Below are 20,998 nucleotides of genomic sequence, written 5' to 3'. Positions count from 1 at the left end.
AAAACTCTAACCATACTAGGATTCTTAGTCGATGTTCTCTTTAAGGCTTTCGTTCGTTCATTGCTATCATGTGTAGGTGGAGGAATCACCCGTCGTAGATTCTGCTATTGTAGAATTAATATAGGAGTTTTCAATCATGTTGTGCTTGTGATGAATCGGTTTGGACGCTAAAAGATTATGCACTATAAGAGGCAATCAATCGATTCCTGATTTATGATCATTCGTAAGAATCTATATCAAGGGAAATATTTTGTATTTTATGATTTCTATTAAGAATAGACTTTAAACACATATCATGGAGACTTGTATTCAAATTCATTTCTCCCTTTCTTTCGCTCCATTCTAACTAAGAAAAGAGGTGGAGAATATATTTAAGGAGTTGTTTGAAGAAAACATTTTGGAGACTGAAAATAAAAATTGGATTATTTAGGGTGACCAATAACATATTTAACCATTTTCTATATCATCAACATGTAGTTTTGTAATTAAACTTAAGTTACCCTAGTTTGAGATTTTGATTTTATTCACATGACACAATAGAACATGCCAAATATTAAAATCATACAACATATAAGCTGAATTTTCAATTTTATTCAAATCAATTTTAAGTTTAAACATGTCATCAATAACATATTGTTTCTCAATAAAAATACATTTTTTAGTAATGGTGTATAAATTTGCCTCTATAGACTGAATAAACCTTGCTTTAATTAGAAGAAAATTGAAAAACAAAATACTTTCTAATCTCTAGAGTGTGTATAATATCTTTGAAAATTTGAGTCTTTCTAAAGATGAGCTTGAGTCTCACATCTTCAGTCCCAACAACATTCTCAATATGAGTATCTCCTAACAACATTTTCTTATTTTCATAAGTTATGTTCAATTTGAAGATATACATATCGTAGCAGACATAGATGAGAAGTATCAATGTCAATCCACCATCCATCTAATTCACCCACAAGGTTGATCTCAGTATTAATAATAATCAATTTCTCATCAAGCAGGTTGATCTCAGTATTAATAATAATCAATTTCTCATCAAGCAGGTTAGCCAGGGGGTAGTACTTGGTATGTTCCAAGACTTACTAGGTTGATCTTACTAAAATCTAAAGTCATACTTTTTTTAGTGATGATTTCATGTGCTATCTTTTGGATTTTTTAAGATTGGGTTTCCACATATTTTTCATCACTCTTCTAATACTTGAATTAGTGAGTCATAATTTTTTTTGCACCAACTTCCTCAATGTCATAATTCTTTTTCAAAGCATTCTAGATATCTTTGACAAACTTGTAAGCAATAACATAATAATATAAATCATCAACAAGTCCACTAATATAATAATTGTTTGTCCAGTTGTTTCATCTACGACTCGTGTTTCTCGAGTCAAGACAGTGACAACCTTTTTCATAATAAGACAAATCACATCTTATGTTGTCATTGTTTGAAATGATTTCCCTTAAACTTAAAAGATTTGTTGAAGTCATATGAAATAACTGAATTAGAACCAATAATATTTTGGTAAACATGAAAAAAAAGTCTTAATTATTATTTTTGCAATAAAAGTTTTGAATTTTTTTTACCACAAAAAAGATTACTAGGTTGAATCGCTTTCTTTAAGACATGCTATATTACAGTATAAATTTATGCATTCAAACTATCAACTATAAAGTCCTTTGAATAAAACAACATGGTTACATTGTTTGTTATCCGACTATACTATGGAATTACACACTCAAATATGTTAAAATATGTTATGTATACCACTCGTAATAATTTTTCAGAAGATGAGAAATTTCTCGAAATCTACTATTTTTGTAAAGAATTCTTTAACATAGAAAAAAAATTCCGGATGGTAACAAAGAGATAATTAGAAATTCGATAAAATAACACATAAATAAAATATTATATATTCAAATTTATACTCATGCTCGTGTTATCAAATATTCTCTCCGTCTCAAATTGTAAAAAAAAATTATATATTAATAAAAGAAATAAACTTTGCATGAAAAAAATAAAAATAAAAAATAATAATACAATCTTGGATGTTTCAAATGAATTAATAAACTAAATGAATTTTGTATGAAAAATATAAAAAAATAATAATAGTAATAGATAATAGAAAATATATTTAAAATAATATATTAATATTGTTTCGACTCGGCTTACAATGAAATTTGGAAGGTTGATGTCCCTTTGAAAGTGAGGTTTTTCGGTTGGAGGTGCTTCATCAACAAAGTCCCAACGAAGGATTCTCTTAGGCGTAAAGGTATTATTCCTAATACTTCGAATCAACAATGTGTTTTTTGTGATAATTGTTTCGAATCTGTTCTCCACTCTTTCCTTACTTGTCGGAACGCGGTTATTGTTTGGAGGAAAATGGCGGAATGGATTGGGTTACCCTTTAATACCGGATTGGATTTTAAAGACAATTTTTTGACATGGAGCTCCTATTGTCGTAAGAAGAGAGTTAAATCCGTAAAGAAGGTATCATGTGGATTGCTACGTTATGGAACCTTTGGCTTCGTAGGAACGATATAGTTTTCAACACCGGCACTTGGAATTCTCGGGATGTCGTTTGGAATTGTAAGTCGCTCGTTTGGAGATGGTCGTTCATAGGGAAAATTACTCATTCCAATTATAACTTCTATGAGTTTAGCAATAACCCATTGTTTTACTTAAGCTAGAATTCAATCGGTTTGTAATTTTCTTGTCCCACTTTTCTTTTGGGTTGTAATTCCGACACTTTGAAGTTTCAATATATTTCTTGATTTCAAAATATATATATATATATATATATATATATATATATATATATATATATATATATATATATATATATATATATATATATATATATATATATTACATTAGTATTTTAAAACGATTAATAATCTATGACATATTTTTTAATGACTTAGAATTTGAGACGGATGGATGGAGTATCTTGAAAGCTAACCGATGTGTATTTAACTATAGATTTTCATATATTCCAACAATTATATTTAGAATTTCAAATATTATTAAGCATACATTTACCATAAGCCATTTTTGAAGTTGATCAACTTCAATTTGCAAAGTTGGTGATAATTTACCTAAATCACTATGCCACCAACTTGTTTTCTTTATCTCTTAACCAAGAAAATTACTTTTCCAGCATAAAAGTCAACCGTGTATATGCGCCAATCCTTCCGGAAGTTAAGTCATCACTCACCTCACATGGCAACTCAAACGGAACCAAAGAAGATCATAATTGATACCGACCCTGGAATCGGTAAATACACACTTTTCGATTTCAGATCAATTTTCAGATTTCACTGTTTTTCAATTGATTCTTTTTGTGTAGATGATGCCATGGCTATATTCCTTGCTCTGCGATCACCAGAGATACAAGTTATTGGACTTACAACGATCTATGGAAACGTTTACACTACTCTTGCTACCAGAAATGCCTTGCATCTTGTAATCTTTTTTCGGATTGTTTCGGTTTTCAATAGCTCCACTTTTGATGAATTTGTGTTTTGAATTTTGATACTAAATTTGCATGTCTAGTTGGAGATTGCCGGAAGAACTGATATACCTGTTGCGGAAGGATCTCATGTCACATTAACTGTAAGTCTGTTATAACTCATCTTTTATTTTGATCAGAGCTTTATTTTATAGAGTCTTTATGCTGAGTTTTTGGTTGATGTCTTTGCAACACAATAAGACCACTGTCATCAGCGCATTCACTGCGGTTGCATTTGACGGCGATTCTTAACAATATTAAGGATTCTGATGCGACGATGTAAGAGAAATTTAGAGTGTGTTTGAAGAAGGTCATTGAAATTTTTTAAAAAATTTAAAATTCAAAGCAATTCAAATGATTCAATTGAAATCTATTCATTTTTAAATTATTTTGTTTGGATGAAATATTAAGATAATTCATTATTAGATTTTTGGAGTCATTTTTTATAAAATTTAAATTTTTTAAACCAAATTAAAAAATTGAAAAGTAGGGATCAATTTGTAATTTTTAAAAATTTGAAGAACCAAATTGTAAATTTTAAAAATTATTAAGGACCAATTTGAAATTTTTAAAAATTTGAAAGACCAAATTATAAATTTTAAAAATTATTAAGGACCAATTTGCAATTTTTGGAGTCAATTTTGTAATTTTAGAAAAAAATGAGGACCAATTTATAAAATTTGAAGAAATAATAGTAACAAATATATTGAGTATGGGAGGAATTTTAAATTCTTTGATTTTTGATGTAATTTCAACATGATTAAATTTAACTTAGATACTCCATAAATTTTCATCATTTTAACAATTCTTCATTTTTGTATCCAAACAATAAATTTTGTGCAAATCATTTAAAATTTCCTCAAAATATTACATTACCTCATTAAAATATTTCATCCAAACACTCTTAGGTAGTATATTTTCATTAGTGGCGAGTGCACCTTAAGTAGATTGGTGACTCAAGCCCCAAGAAAACACAAATCACTTTTAATATTAGGATAAATGAACAACTTATCTACTCATGACAAAAAAGTTGGGTATTCATTCAATCAATCACATGATACCGTTTAATTTTAACATATTTATGTGTATATGTATAAAATAGTACAATTATTTATTGTTTCCAAAGCATTTTATATCGAGGATAACCTATATTTTTTGCACAAAGGTACCATTTAATAATAAACTATATTTTCTGCTCATTAAAATGCATGTATTCCTTTCAAATACATTGTAGTTGATTGCTTCAATCAACAAATAACAGAAATTTAGTTGGAAAGTTAGTTATATAGTTAGAGAGATAGTTTTCTTACACTACAAGTTTTTATATTATGTATGTGATACATAATAGTATAGTGTGAACTATCTTTTTTGGGTATTATATGTTGTAACTTTCAGGTATTCCAAATAATGAGAAACTAATTTCTTTTCATTCTTTTGTATTCTTTATTGTTGAACTCTCTCATCATAATATGGTATCTTTGCATTACACTCTAGTTTCTCTTCAATCTTTCATCATCTTCATTGCATCTTCCACAATCTTCTTCCTTCTTTGATTGTGCTCATCTTTTCTTCGATCCATTCACCATGCCTCTGTATCTTCAACCTCTTGTCCATGTCTCCGATGGAGATATTGAATTCATTTATTACATTCATCTGAGTGAAGGTCCAAATTATGTTAAGCTTACACCTTTTTTTAATAGCTCTAACTACCTAGCCTGGTCAAGATCAATGTAAAGAGCACTTGGTGGTAAGAACAAGCTACTTTTATTGATGGATTCATTGAAGTTTCAGAACCTCTTGATCTAAATAAAGCAGCATGAGAGCACTACAATTATCTGGTTCATCCATGGCTTCTTAACTCAGTTTCTGAGCCAATTTCTCAAACAATCATTTATTTGGAAAATTATATTGATGTTTAGAAATATCTCAAAGAAAGATTTTCCAAAGCCGATAGAATTTATGTTTCAAATATTTGACCTGAGATCAGAAATATGAAACAAGATTCAAAATTAATTCTTGATTACTGCACTGAAATGTGTGGCTTATGGGAAGAATTGAATTCACATCGGTTAATGACAGCTTGTACTTGCAATCAACAACTCAGATGTGAAGTTGTGTGTTTTGCGAGAAATATTTCGCTTAGAAGACCAAATCATTCCGTTTCTCACAAGTTTAAATGACAACCTTGTTGTTATAAAGACTCAAGTTCTTCTTATGGAGCCATTACCCTTCATCAAGATAATATATTTGATGGTCATTTAAGAAGAAAAAAATAACACTTTTCTCTTACCTAAGCCTGAGAACAACCCTCAACTTGAAGAATTAACACCTTGATCAATGCTTATGAAGAAAGAAAGTTGCAAGATCGTGGCAAAAATCATATATGTTTAGAATACAAGAAAGACCTCGGAATTGACACTCACTATAATAGAATTGGTCATACTATCGACGTATGTTATAGAAAGCATGAATTCCCTCCATGTTTTAGCAAGAAAAAAGTTTCATCCAATTCTTACTCTGCTCGTAGTGATGAGCAACATCAATCCAATGTCGGAGATGAAAGTTCAACCAATTCTCATGCTTGTATTACCTAGGAGCAATACTATCAACTGATTATCTTACTTCAACATTCAAATTTAATGCCTCACACTCCACCTAAAAATACCATGACTAATTCAAACCAAATTTCTACTCACCCTAATCACAAACCAAATGAAACCTCAGACATTTCTCATTTCTCTAACCTAGCATGATTTATTTATTCTGGTTCCAGACTTTGGATCCTTTACTCGGGAGCTAATGATCATGTATGTTCCTCCTTACGTTTTTCCCATTCATATTAAAAATTTAAACTAGTTAGTGTATGTTTACCAAATGGCTCTTCTATGTTGGCAAAGTATGCAGAAACTGTCAAATTTTCCCCTCATGTATACATAAAAAAAAAATTTCTTTTCACTCCTGAATTTTCACTCAATTTAATTTCAGTATCAAAAGTTATGTCAATCCCTAAATTGTAAAGTACGATTTTTTGATTAAAAAAATGTATCTTTGAGGACTTGAAATCTCAGCAGATGATTAGTTTGGCTAGTGAGATGGATGGCCTATATACACTCTTGAATGATTGCGATGCTCAACCAACTAGACCTTTTATTCATACTAACCCAAAAACTCTTCACACCTCACACCAAGTACCCCGCTCTCTACCTTTAATAAAGTGTGTACTATACCTATACATGCCATTTGCCATTTTAGATTAGGTCATTTATCTCATGAAAAATTGGCTAGAATGTCTCTATTGTATTCTAATATTCATCATGACATTTAGGGATCCTTATTTGTCTACTCAATTAATGTACATAGATATTTTTACTGTCCTTGATTATTTTAGCAGATATGTGTGGATCACACTTCTGAAATCTAAGGCTGAAGTTTCCAATCATGTCAAAAACTTCATTACCCTTATTGAAAACCAATTCAAAACTTGTCTCAAACTTATAGGAACAGATAATGGCCCAGAATTATTAATCCCACATTTATATATGACCAAGGGAATTATATACCAAAGATCATGGGTAGAATCTCCTCAATAAAATGGAAGAGTTGAAAAAAACATCAACATCTTCTCAATGTAGACAGTGTTTTACTTTACCAATCCAAACTTCTCAAACACTTTTTGTCTTATGCAGTATCTTAAGCCACTTACATCATTAATAGGATCAACACTCCTCTACTCAATCACAAATCTCCCGACCAAATGCTACACAATTCCCTACATGAATTGAATCAAATCAAAGTCTTTAGCTCTCTATGTTATGCCTCGACTCTTCAAAACAATAGAACTAAACTTTCTTATAGAGCAAGAAAATATCTATTCCTAGGTTATGCTCTTGGATTTAAAGGAATTGTCCTCCTAGACCTCAACACTAAAGAAATTTTTATCTCAAGAAATGTCACATTTTATGAACATGTACTTCTATATCATAACCCTTCACCAATTGCTTCTCATAATTGGGAGTATTTTACTGACTTGTCCAACAAGCCAGCCTCATCCCTTAATCAAATTCCTCATACGGTCAACACACCACCTCCTTGCCAAACTAACCAAACCATACCTACCATTATGGAAGACCCACAACCTATTCATATTGATCCACCAAATGATAACACCACTAAACATCCTCCTACATAAATTTCATCTTGAGTTAAGCCTCCACCATCATATCTCAAAGATTATATATATGCCTTTTCATGATGCACCTCGTCAATCATCCACAGGTACTCCTTACGCTTTATCTAATTTTCCTTCTTATTCTCAATTGTCTCCTTCATTTTATCTTTATAGTCTTTCTATCATCGCTCGCACTTAACCAAAATCATACCATGAGGCAAGTAAACTTGAATGTTGGAAACAAGCCATAAAAATTGAATGGGAAGCTCTTGATAAAATTGGTGCTTGCCAATTTATTGATCTTCCACCCAACATCAAACCTATAGGCTGCAAATGGATTTACAAGATAAAATATAATTCAAATGGAAGCATTGAGAGATTCAAAGCAAGGCTAGTTGCTAAGGGATACAACCAGATTGAAGGCCTTGATTATTCTGATACGTTTTCTCCTATTGCTAAACTAACCACGGTCAGACTTGTTCTAGATCTTGCATCCATTCACTCTTGGAATTTACATCAGCTGGATGTTAAGAATGCATTCCTCCATGGAGAATTGCATGAAGATGTCTACATGACCATCCCACCCCACCAGAAGTCACTACTCCTAAACCTAATCAGGTTTGGAAACTAATAATGTCCCTATATGGCCTTAAATAGGCAAGTCGACAATGGTATGAGAAGTTAACTTCAGTCCTCCTTCAACATGGTTACAAACAAATTGAATCTGGCCACTTTTTTTGGTCAAATCCATCCACTCACATTTCACTAGCCTTCTAGTCTGTAATAATGATGTTATACTAGTAGAGGATTCTCTTTCTGAATTTGCAGCGTTCTGAATTTGTAGCTACCAAAGATGATTTACATCATGCCTTCAAAATCAAGGATCTAGGCACCTTGAAATATTTTCTAAGTTTGGAAGTTGCTCATTCGACAAAGCATTATGCCAAAGGAAGTATTGTATGGATCTTCTTACTGATTATGCTTTTCTTGGATCTAAACATGCTTCTACTCCTTAAGATGCTTTGATTAAACTTTGCCAAGATGATGTTGAACCCTTTGCTAACATTCCTTCGTACAGACGACTCATTGGTTTGCTTATCTACCTCAATATCATCAGACCAGATATCACATACATCACACAACAACTCATTCAATTTCTCTCCAAGCCTACCATCACTCATTACACTGAAGCATGTAGAGTTTTAAGATGCCTCAAATCCTGTCCAAGCAAAGGCTTGTTTTTCCCTCAAGATTCCACTTTGCATCTTCTTGGTTTTTTCGATGCCGGTTGGGCAAGATGCAAAGACACTAGGCGCTCCATTTTAGGTTCATGTTTCTTCATTGGTCACTCCATCATATCGTGGCGCACTAAGCAACAAGAAATAGTTTCCATATCTTCCTCTCAAATTGAGTATAGAACACTAGCTGCAACTACTTGTGAACTTCAATGGATCTTGTACCTTTTGTGTGATCTTCAAGTTACTTGTGTCAAACCTCGAATTCTCTATTGTGATAATCATAGCTCTTTAAACATTGCCTTGAATCTCGTATTTCATGAAAGAATAAAACACTTAGAAATCGACTACCACAATGTACGGAAAAAGTTTCAAGTTGGTATCATGAAGTTCCTTCCAATTTCATCCAAAAGTCAACTTGTTGACTTCTTCACCAAATCTCTCTTGCCACAACCATTTACTTTTCTTATGTCCAAGTTGAACTTGATCAATATCTGTCGAGTGTCAACTTGAGGGGGGATATTAACCAATAACAAAATGTTAGTTGGAAAGTTAGTTATATAGTTAGAAAGATGGTTAGCTTACAATACAAGTTTCTATATCATGTATGTGATACACTATAACATAGTGTGAGCTATCCTCTTTGTGTATATATGTTGTAACTTTCAGCTATTCCAAATAATGAGAAACTACTTTCTTTTCATTATTTTGTGTTCACCATTGTTGAACTCTCTCATCATAATGATAAGATCACTTTGAAATTTCAGTATGAAATTATTAGATCTGTAGTGTATCTTTGTATTCGATTCGACTAATTAGCATAATCCATGTCAATTTTATAGAAAGAGGCGAAACTTGGCGTTGTAGATTTTGTTCATGGGGCAAATGGACTTGGCAACCAAAATTTTCCTCCACCAAATGGGAAACCCGTTGAAGAATCAGCTGCTGAATTTTTGGTTAAACAAGCGAAAGCTAACCCTGGAAAAGTCACCGTGGTGGCGTTAGGCCCTCTTACAAATATTGCTTTGGTATGATATGTCTCCAATTTTCAATAGGCCATTTTGCATTAACCTTCATAATGTTTTAAACGATAATATTCTGTTTGACAGGCTATACAGATGGACCCGGAATTCGCTAAGAACATTGGGCAGATCGTTCTGCTTGGTGGAGCTTTTACAGTAAATGGCAATGCGGACCCAGCTGCTGAAGCAAATGTAAGTATTACCATTTTGTATTCAAACTCTTAATACCGTTCACTACTCGATATATCTAAATCTTCTGTTGGATTTAATTCCAGATATCTGGTGATCCGGATGCTGCTGATGTTGTATTCACAAGTGGCGCAGATGTATTGGCAGTTGGAATTAATGTTACTCACCAAGTTGTATTGTCAGGTACCCGTTTTCCGAATTCCAATAAGCACTCAATTTTTGTATATTTTAATTATGGTTCATGTCACTTCACTTGACATGTTCTAACACATTTGTTTTGGTTTACCTCGTCCGAAAAAACCAAAATGACTAGGTTCTGATCGAGAAAAGTTAGCAAGTTCAAAAGGAAAGTTTGCTCAATACCTGACCGGAATCTTAGAGGTGTATTTCGCTTACCATTGTGACGCATACAACACCAACGGTATGTCTTCATACTGCATCAAAGAAATGGTAGAGGCCTAATCATCTGAATTATTAATTATAGTTTTTTTATGCAGGAGTTTACCTTCATGACCCAACAGCGTTGCTTGCAGCCGTTGATCCTTCACTTGTAACTTGCACAGAGGGTGCTGTTAGAGTCCAAACCAGTGGCATAACAAGGGGACTTACAATACTCTACAATAAACAGAAAAGGTAGAAAGCACTAGAAGTTCATAGTGTTTACTTTACCTTTACTATATGTTACCTCACTTTTCTATGTTTTTCTTGTTTATAATAAATCAGGTTTGACGAAATCACTGAATGGTCCAATATGCCAACAGTAAAAGTAGCTGTGACAGTTGATGCTCCTAGAGTTGTGAAATTGGTCATGGATCGTCTTGTGGTTTGAAGTAGCTATGAATCCATTCAATTAGCATTATTGGTTATTGGCCATCTACTTAAATCTGGTTTCAATATTTTAAACACAAGACTGTGCTTATGTCTATTATTGATCAAAACATACACTTTACTATATTATTGGATCAGTCCTATGAAGTGTATCACTAAAAAAATTAATTACATATACTGTGAATTACAATATAATCTCAATAAAATCAATAACTTGTGTAACCTACTCAAGCCCTTAAAATTGTAATTGAGTGTGAGTTTTTAAGGTAATTTGTGTGTAAGCCTGGTGAGATTAAAAGAATACATATTTATAAGTTTGTTTAAGTTAAGAGAATATAGTTTGTAGTCGTTTGTAACTAAGTTTAAAGACGTGGTACTTAAAAAAGTTGTCTTAAGCACCATAGTGCAATTGTAATCCCGCAGTTACGACGACTAGACTAACCTGCCTTTGGAAAACCATGATAACCTTTATGACTATTTTCTTTTTCTTTTCATTTTTTTTACTTTTATGTTGATTCATTTACAAGTACATCATTCACACTTATCATTTTATGTTTGAACATCCTAAATTTATAAATACATACTTGTAACTATCTTATTAACAAAATCAATCACATACATTGTGAATGATAATGTGATTCCAATCAAATCAATAATTTGTATAACTTACATAACTCCTTAAAATTTTAAGTATCCGTGATCATTTTCTCTAACCTATGTGTAAGTTTGAGGTTAAGACAATACATATTAGTAAGCTTTTTAAGTCCTGAAGAGTATAGGTTGTATACTCCTATGTGACTGAGAATCTTGAAGGTATGGTACTTGAGCAAGTTGCCTCAAGCACCATTGTAATATCACACATTAATTATCTAGATGTTAATATATAGTGTTTACTTAATGTTAGAAACTTTGTGCAAATTTATGGTAAAGGAAAAATGGTTTGTTTGTCCGCACATACTAGTTGATACTCCTTCATATATATATATATCTTGAATATTTCAAACATATGTTATCCTAACTCCTTTCTTCTCTAGGATTTTCACAAAATCTCTTTGGACACTTTATCGTAAGCCTTCTCCAAATCAATAAAAATCAAGTGTAACTCTTATTGGTTCATCCAATACCGTTCTATCACACGTCGTAGTAAATAAAATGCTTTCATGGTCGACCTTCCAAACACAAAACCAAATTGATTCTCAATAACTTGAGTCTCTTTTCTTACCATCCGTTCAATCACTTTTCCCCATGATTTCAAGGTATGGCTCATAAGTTTAATCTCCTATAAATTGCACAACTTTATATATCCTCATTTTCTTATAGATTGGAATTAAAGTGTTTCTTCTCCATTCTTCCAATATTTTCTTTGACCTCATTATTCATTAAAGAGTTTGATAAGTCATTAAATACCTTTATCTCCGAAAAATTTTACATTTCAATAGGTATATTGTTTAACCCAGCCACATTAATGTTACTCATCCTTTTCAACACTCCCCTTACCTCTTATTTCTAAATCCGACGGTAGTAATTATCATTTCGATCCTCTTCTCTAAAGTCGAGTCCGATAAGATACCATATCATTCAGAAATATGTCTTTCATCTACCCTTTATATTTTTTTCCTAAACCAAGACTTTTCCCTCTTTATCTTTACCAGACTTCAATTGATTCAAGTCTCTCGTCTTTTCTTTCTCTTAAATATAGCCATTGCAATACATTTTTCTACCTGTTGAAAAAGTAGTAATATAGCCTTTAATTTTTTCATTCATTGCAAAGTAGCACTTACTTTATTATGTAGCAACAAAGACTTAAGTATTACCCAGCTGACAGCTTAAAAACGTTCTCTAGCTAAAAAAATATGAGTTGCTTTAGATTCCCTCATCTAATGGTTTATAGAGACAGTCCGACCATTATCCAATGTCTCTCATCTTATGATCTATAGAGACCTTCCAACCCTCTTCCAATATGCTTCTACAGTGTTTATTACAGATTGAGCCTTGACCCAGTCCAAAACACATACTATTACCAAATGTCTTTCTATCTCCTCTCAGTTCGACATATGTTGTGCTCTTAAAATTGGCGTTGTTATCATCCACTCGTTTCATTCCTTCAGGCATTATTGAGGTTCAATTAAGAACAGAAACGGATTATTGTGATTGAGTTGAAACAACTATAAAGAATCGCATTACTGGGTTTGTGTTGAAAGTTGAAACAACTAAAGCATGAAAGTCTAACGTTTGCTTTTAAAATAAACTTTTCGTTCTGGCCTGTTGATAACATTTTTGCAATGTTAGACAATTTTTCTTAGCAATAACAAGAGTAAAGAGACTATGCTTACAGAGACCATTATTAATGAATGATTTATCAGCACAGAATTTCAAAAGTGCTCGAAAAAACCTGAGATGGGACACCATGCCACCTTAACATAGGACTGTATACTCCCTTCTGTGATTTCAGTTTATTTTATGGAAATCCAATTGTAACACTCACATTCCTGCAAATCTCATTTATACAGTATATCAAAGAATGGTGCTGAAACTAGTCCCACTTCCAGTTGAAAAGCAAGTATGCTTTCAAGTTTTTTTATGGCTTACAACTTATAAATAACCAACTTGAGTGTGACACTGTACTATTTGTCATTTTAGTCATGAGGGCTAAGGAATACACTTTCAAATATTGTACTGAACATTATACAAAGGATTGTGAAACTAGAATGTAAAATATTTGGTGGAAGTAGACAAAAATACTATAACAAGAATAGGGTTCACCTAAGAAAAACCAATGCATTTGAATCTCAACATACATGACTAGCACTATCCAATCATAATAGTAAGCCATTTACTAAATAATTTTACAATAAATTCAGTCAAAATACCAAATTATAAGAAATACGGAACACCTGTCCTTGGCCCTCTCATCTGATTGTTCTCCTCAGTTTCAGTGAAAAACTTAACTTCTCTCTCCTGTTACAAGAAAAGATGCAAGGGTCAATAACCAAAATGCAGGAAACAAGCACTATAACAATCATCAAAATCCAAGTTTACCAGGTTGCATTTATTATTTTCTAAGCATTTTCCTCACACCAAGAAATGTTGCAACATTCAAGCATTCATATTGCAAGACAAAAATTTCATTAGGCCTGATTGTTCAAATAAAATAAATGGTAGGAATACAAGATTTACGACAATGTTCTACGGACAAATTTAGCATAATTCTTGCCCGAGGCATGTACCACCGTAGGCCAACTATCACTAACACCAAAACTTGCAAATGAGTTCAAAAATCAAAACTATGCTTTTGTTTTGTAAGTATTAGTTTACAGAGCAAACCAAAATAAAGGGAATTCTTTTCTTTTCAAAGTCAAAAATGTACAGATAAACCAAGGGTCCGTATATGGCATTACAATTACTCAGTCTCGTAAGAACAATATATGTCGATGTTGCTTTCATATATCTTCCAACTTTTCACACATCAGATAAGCGCTCTGCTTCAATTTCTGCAGCGAGTCTCCAAAATCTGGAATGCATTTGTTTGCCACTATTGTTATTCTGTTTTTAGGTCAGATTAACTCATCTTTGATCTTTGATCTATCCTGCTGGCTTCCTCGTACATTGTTGCAACGCCCGTTTCTGCATTACCTTGAGAAGGCTGCATCCCCATCTTGCCCAGGGAGTGCACATAGAGGCATTTTCAAGCTTTCTGTTGCCTAACCCTGTTGATGCTTAACCACTCAATTGCCACAAAATCCTACTAAAACATCACCTCTATTCCACTCACCCCAGACTATCAAATAACCAAATAGATCCTACCATCAGAATTAAGAAATCTGATCACTGGGAAACCAGAAACTTGTAGCCGAAAATATTCCCATAGATCGACAGTGACTAATCAAGTCACTTTCTGATCTGAGCAATTAATTTCTGTCCAATTTTAGTTTCTAGTGTCCTAAACAAATTTTTTTAAGGCATCTTTGGTTCTCTATTTTTCAATTTTTACATAATTGCAATGTTTATTTCTAATAAAAATAATTATTTGAAATTCATTAGTGGTATTTGGGATGGCTCTGCAACCAGAAAATCTCTTTTCATCAATTTACAGCAGTCACTCCCTACTCTAGTTGCGTGTTCTTTTATAGTTCTCTAGCTTTGGCCCTATATCATTTAAGCAAGCCTTTCCTTCAGCTATGACCCATTCTAATCACTTTTCTGCAGTGTGGCTGCACATCTGTAAATCTTAATGAAGTTACAATTTGTGAAGCTTGCTATTTCACAAATTTTCTTTGATACTTCTTATGTTTAGATGTTTATATATAATTACAAGCTGAGTTACTGCAGCTGAGGGAATATGCTAATTAATAGAAAAGTTTTTTGTAGCGACTTGTAGTGCAACCAAAATAAAGATTTCAGGATTTTGATGCATATTGTGATACAGCACATGCAAAATATTCCAGTACAAGTAGCTGAATTGTATTACAGGTTTTTCATTCTGTCAATTATTAGGTGATGGACGCAGAACAAAAGTAGTTTCAGTGAGAAAAGGGGGGAGAAAGGATTAGGAAGGAGCAATGAGGAAGAGGAGGGCTGAGAAAGAGTTATCAGGAAGAGGAAAAATATTGGATGTGATTTTACTTTTGGGACAAAAAATCATTCCATTCATTGACTACTAATTTTGGGATATTTTACCTCAAAAATTATTAATTTTGTCTGAGACAAAAAATAATTCAATAGAACAGGTATTTACAGTCCAATCCTTCATTTATCAGCAAATCAAACACACTAGGTCCATTATGTCAAAGGCATAAAAAAACCTAGCCTGTTTTATATGCATTATAATTTATATCACGATTAGTTATGGCCGCATCAGCATTCTGAAATAAATCTTAGTGTACAGGTCCCTGTTCATCTCATTTCTTTCCTTTTCCATCTAATCCCTAAAATTTCAACAACATCTATAAGAAAATGTGTAACTTCCTGTGTAAACTTGTGGATATTTGAATAAGGTTTAGTTGTAATTTAAGATTCTAGTTTGTTCAAAGTTTAACGCCATGTCTAATTTGGTTTTTTAATCCACAGAAAAACCCATGTGCAAGCACAAGCCTAGGACCCCGTAAGTTACAAATAGCCACAATTTTGATTTGTAATCAGGAGAAGTGCTGATCCTAGATTCGAGAAACACCTTCTAGCAGCCACCTCATAACATGCATGTGTCAGACTAATCTTAGCAAGAAGCAGCTTGAGGGAGAAATACAGGTACCATATTCCCCTCTTCTTTTCCTCCCTATGATCTCCCTTTCACACCATCCAATTACAAAAGAAAATCCTCTAATATTTAAGCCATCATTTTGAACCAAGAAATAATGTGAGGCATTCAAATCTGATTCCAGCAGTACTTGATAAATACTGGTAATAGTCATTCAAAAGTACACTATTTGACACTCCCGTGTGACTGGCATTATAGATACATCTGTGTTCCACTGTATACTCGCCACTATTTCTCAAGTCAATTTTTTGCTGAATAGCACCATCCAAATTTTAAGAATAAATGCCTTGCTTCCAACAACTATAGGAGTAAGGAGACATATTATCCACTATCTCTTGATTTACTTATTTTAATTAAGGGCATACAAAAAAAAATACTAATGGATGGTATAAAGAAAGACAGCATGAAGTTAAAAGTTCTTCAAATATGAGATATGCGAAAAACAAAGGCACCACCACATACATCATGAGACCAAATGATGCAACAATAAAGATGGTCCTGAAAATATACTTTAAAATTAAAAAGCTCCGGGTGACTCACCATATTTTCATTGAAACTAAGAATAGAGGCTACATTTCCACAACGGTAACAGTAATTAGGTGCAGACCATACCTGCAAATTTAAAAAAGAATTACCATTTTTACTTCAATATTTTCAAACAAAAATGGAATCTATGAAGAAAATTAATTACAAAAGCTACCAAGCAAGTTATCCCACAAGGTATGGTCAGCTAAATGGATTAATCATGGGAAAAGGCTCCTTTCAAGTGATTTTGTCTGAACACTGAGCAGGTGAGGGTATATTCACTCTTAAGACTTGTGTTGAAATGTGATTGATTAACATATAACTATAAATATATCTCAACAACTTGTATGGAATAAGATTGAGGGATAGCAATCACAAGTCCAGCTACAACAAAATACTCAGTAACGGAGAAGCTGTAGTAGCCTGATTCTGTTCCACATCACTCCCACAACAATCAATAACTGTGTCTCTGACACTGCTTCAATATGTGCTATATGCAATTTTGAACACAAGACATTGCAGAGCCCCTAAACCTTAAGCTCAAGCATGCTTACTTGAAACACCCCTTGTGAGTTCCCTTTACCCGTAATTGGACTACTTCAGCCTAGAGCTTCTATAGGTCTTTTCACATGACCGACCAGACCACCTCAAAAGACCAGTTAACTAAAAAGAGAAAAATCAGTTTTTTAAAGATTCAGATACTTACGGTTACAAGGCCTTTATCTTGGAACATGTATTTAAGACCTTCTTGTACAAGTTGATGTGCTCGACAAACAAGATCAAGGTTGTTTATGTGATTGAACTGCATGAATAGAACAAGTCTGAAAACCCCACACATAATGTTCAATTCCATAAGCAATTGACAATTCATTACATTACCTCAGATGTAACCCGAGATCCGAAAAGCCAACCAGCTCCGCGAGGACTGACTGCCCATGTTTCAATATCCTCAGGATCACTCCACATTAGATCACAAAATGGCCCCTCATGAGGAATTTCACAGTTCCGCTCGATGACTCTTATCTGCCATAAATTTGATATTAATATATTATAACAATATACATAGTTGTCCACCTTACAAAAAAGTAACAAACAATCTTTAAGCTGTACAATTAGCAGTAAATTATCCAAGAATAGCATATAAACTGACATCTTACAGTAGTGCTGATAAAGTAACTTATAGAATACGAGCTTCAAGTTTAACATTATGTTTTTGCTATTGTTACAAATTACAAATAAACCAAACACAACATCAAAACGAAACTGAAGGCTTTCTGAAGTCAAACTGTCATGTAACACATTAGCACCTGTTGGTTTGAAAAACAAATTGGTTTTCATTTCCTATTCTTTACCCGCAAAAATGCCACCTTGATTATTCCCATCCCATACAGATCTTTATATCAGCAAATCAATTGAATTGTGAAATCAAGGTAGCATTTTTGTAAAGTGTAATAAACAGGAAAGCACAAAATGATAATAGAAAACATGTTTTCAAACCAAACAGTCTCTTGCCAGTACTTTTTCAATTTGTTAGCATAAAGTAAGGAAAAAAGATATAAATATCATCCAATTATGTGTAGAATTATCAATACAAGCATGTTTAAATAAATGATGCACAATATGAACGCAAAGTCAAGAGTACTAGAAATACATGTTTTTTTAAATATGAAATACATGCATATCATGCACTATATCCGTAGCACCGACACCTATAAACAAAGGTGTGTTCAGTGTCTGACACATGTCATTGCCCGACACCGAATATAGACACGACACCAACTCATGTGATTATGTTTTATTTATTCTTTTTTCAAACAATTATCGATGTCGATGTGTCAGTGTCATGTCCGGTGTCCGTGCTTCGTAGTGCACTATATATGATGTGGTAAAAGAGTGGACTGGTTCACATACACAGTGTCAGTGTAGAATTTTGAAAAATCTTTATTTGACACAAGATGTGAGACATCTGGACAATATACATTCACAAGTTGGTATTGCATGCGTTCAGCTTAATTTAAAAACAAAGACAGCTTTTGGGACCAATTTCTTCATGTGTCATTCTTATTATATTCTTCTAAACACAAAATAAGTAAATCCAATTGCACTTATTCCAATAGATAATATAGATTTTGACCAGAAGCTGAGAAGGGAGCTAGAGAACCTGGTCAATTGTTCGGATGTCTGGAGAAAGGCCACCGTGAACACAAAGTACCTGGGTGAACCGAAGCATATAAGAGAAGAATTATGTTATCTTAAATCTGAATTAAGAAATAAAAAGCCCATGCACTACTTACATGTGCATAGGGAATAAAGAGAAGGAGGAGGGAGAGAAAGAATAAAAGAGATTTACAGTTCCATCTATAATTGCAGAAAGTGTAAGATAGTCGAAGACATCGGTACAGTATCGCCAAGCATTAGCATTTCCATACTTTCTCTGGCATTCATCATAAAATCCATAGACCTAGCAAAATATTAAATTACAATATTAACATAAATCGGCATCACAATTTTTCACATCTTTAATTTCTAATCTTTAATTTCACATCTTTATCATTTATGTAAGATCTCATAATAGAAATCTGTATATTTTGACATTTCTTACTAGTACTACAGCTAGAGAAGAAGTAAAAACCAAAACTATTATGATGGTTCACAAGTCCTTTCACCACTGAATAAATCAATCATACAATCAACAGACTCCTAATTTATTATTACAAATCAAAATCTTTTAACTTTATAACAGTTAGCTACGGATGAAAAATAACGGTTATGATAGAGCTTTAGTACACTATAGCATAGCATAGTTTGAACAAACCACTACTTTTTGCAGTCCACAATTGACAACATTGGCTTGCTAGAATTACATGAATCAGAAACATTAATAATTTCCCATCCACATAAGTTGCTTACTTCCAAAATCATCCATGTCAGGTATAATAGCCAAGTAGTACATTTAAAGCATACCTGGGTGAGTTGTCTACTTTCATGATTTCCACGTAGAAGGGTAATATTAGCTGGGTATCTACAAAATCAAACAACAACAACAACCAAACACAACCAATAAATTAGAAAGTCACAAACTATAAAGTAGCTGCAAAATTACTCAAAGTCACATGAACACAATCTAAGTTAAGACAGATACAATCAAACATAAATGGAAGCAACATAACATACCTAGCTTTAAGAAGCAAAAGGATGGTGAATACTTCAAGACTATTGTAACCCCGATCAACAAAATCCCCCTAACACACATTTAGCAAAAACAAAAAACATTCATTAAAAAAAAATCATAACAACAACATCATCCAGATCCAACAGAGTACATAACATAACATACTAAAATACCATAAAAATGTAATTCGTCTCGGGAACATGACCGCCGGTCTGGAAAAGTTTCATTAGATCATGAAACTGACCATGAATATCACCACAAACAGTTACTGGACTATTGACAGGTTGCACATTGGACTCCTCGATAAGAATCTCTTTAACCTGAAACAGAAGAAACAGAAATAATCGCTTTTACTAATTCTAAACTCAAACTAAAAAAAAATTAATCAATTAACTAATTAATTAAAAGCAGCAAAGTAATAATAATAAAACAATAATAGATAAATCTTCATCGGAACCAAACAGTGCCCTAAATTGCAGTCGAAAAACAAACGCGTCGTGGATTTGAAATTCACGAACAATTGAGTATGAATCGATTGAAATTGAAATTGAGAGTGAAGGTGAAAGTGAAACCCTAATAAGTGGAGAGAGAGAAGAGAGAGAAAATACGTATTCGCAGAGAAGCTGAAGTTCGTCTTCGAGAAGGTGTTGGCCATCTTTAACCTTCGAGATCCACTGGTCCAAATCCATATCTCAGTCTCTCTCTCTTCTCCCTCGGCGGTGGTAAAATACGAAATGTACCAAAACAAGAGGAGAAGGAGGAAATGAGCGTCTCTCTTCTCTACTAACAATTACTTTCCCTCCAGTCAACAAAAACAATTAACATCTGGCTAATATAACTTTTTTTTAATAATAATGACCATAATTTATGTCAAAAAAAGGTAATGATAATAACAAACTAATTTTTAGCTAATTTCATAGTAATTTGATTTTAAGAAAATAATACTATATTAGTAATGATAAAATAAGAAAACATCTTATTACATTTCTCGGAGTTCTTAGGCATCATGCGTGCTTCTAAATTTGTCTCTCTTGCTTCTGTAGATGTACATTTAGAATCACATTTATTTTAAATTTGCGTGAAAACTTTTCGTAGATTC

The 20,998-nt window shown here is 32.9% G+C and overlaps 2 protein-coding genes across 2 annotated transcripts; one reads left to right on the top strand and one right to left on the bottom strand.

Moving 5' to 3' along the window:
- Nucleotides 1-3,003: 3,003 nt before the first annotated feature.
- Nucleotides 3,004-11,170, top strand: LOC131625199 (probable uridine nucleosidase 2). The gene is made up of 9 exons (XM_058896092.1): nucleotides 3,004-3,272; nucleotides 3,345-3,460; nucleotides 3,551-3,610; nucleotides 9,752-9,937; nucleotides 10,019-10,123; nucleotides 10,207-10,303; nucleotides 10,434-10,541; nucleotides 10,618-10,753; nucleotides 10,844-11,170. Exons 1-9 carry the CDS (start codon nucleotides 3,176-3,178, stop codon nucleotides 10,947-10,949), a joined length of 1,011 nt encoding a protein of 336 aa, XP_058752075.1. The 5' UTR covers nucleotides 3,004-3,175; the 3' UTR covers nucleotides 10,950-11,170.
- A 2,536-nt stretch (nucleotides 11,171-13,706) lies between these two features.
- Nucleotides 13,707-20,718, bottom strand: LOC131625201 (phytochrome-associated serine/threonine-protein phosphatase). The gene is made up of 10 exons (XM_058896094.1): nucleotides 20,508-20,718; nucleotides 20,073-20,219; nucleotides 19,902-19,969; nucleotides 19,692-19,749; nucleotides 19,078-19,188; nucleotides 18,889-18,939; nucleotides 17,607-17,750; nucleotides 17,434-17,529; nucleotides 16,743-16,814; nucleotides 13,707-13,906 (listed from the first exon to the last, which is right to left on the bottom strand). Exons 1-10 carry the CDS (start codon nucleotides 20,586-20,588, stop codon nucleotides 13,823-13,825), a joined length of 912 nt encoding a protein of 303 aa, XP_058752077.1. The 5' UTR covers nucleotides 20,589-20,718; the 3' UTR covers nucleotides 13,707-13,822.
- Nucleotides 20,719-20,998: the final 280 nt, after the last annotated feature.

The sequence above is a fragment of the Vicia villosa genome, unplaced genomic scaffold (genome assembly GCF_029867415.1).
Source record: "Vicia villosa cultivar HV-30 ecotype Madison, WI unplaced genomic scaffold, Vvil1.0 ctg.000192F_1_1_3_2, whole genome shotgun sequence".
In the NCBI taxonomy this organism is placed as follows: Eukaryota; Viridiplantae; Streptophyta; class Magnoliopsida; order Fabales; family Fabaceae; genus Vicia; species Vicia villosa.
Note: the sequence above shows the minus strand (reverse complement) of the source record. Positions and strands in the feature narration are given on the sequence as shown.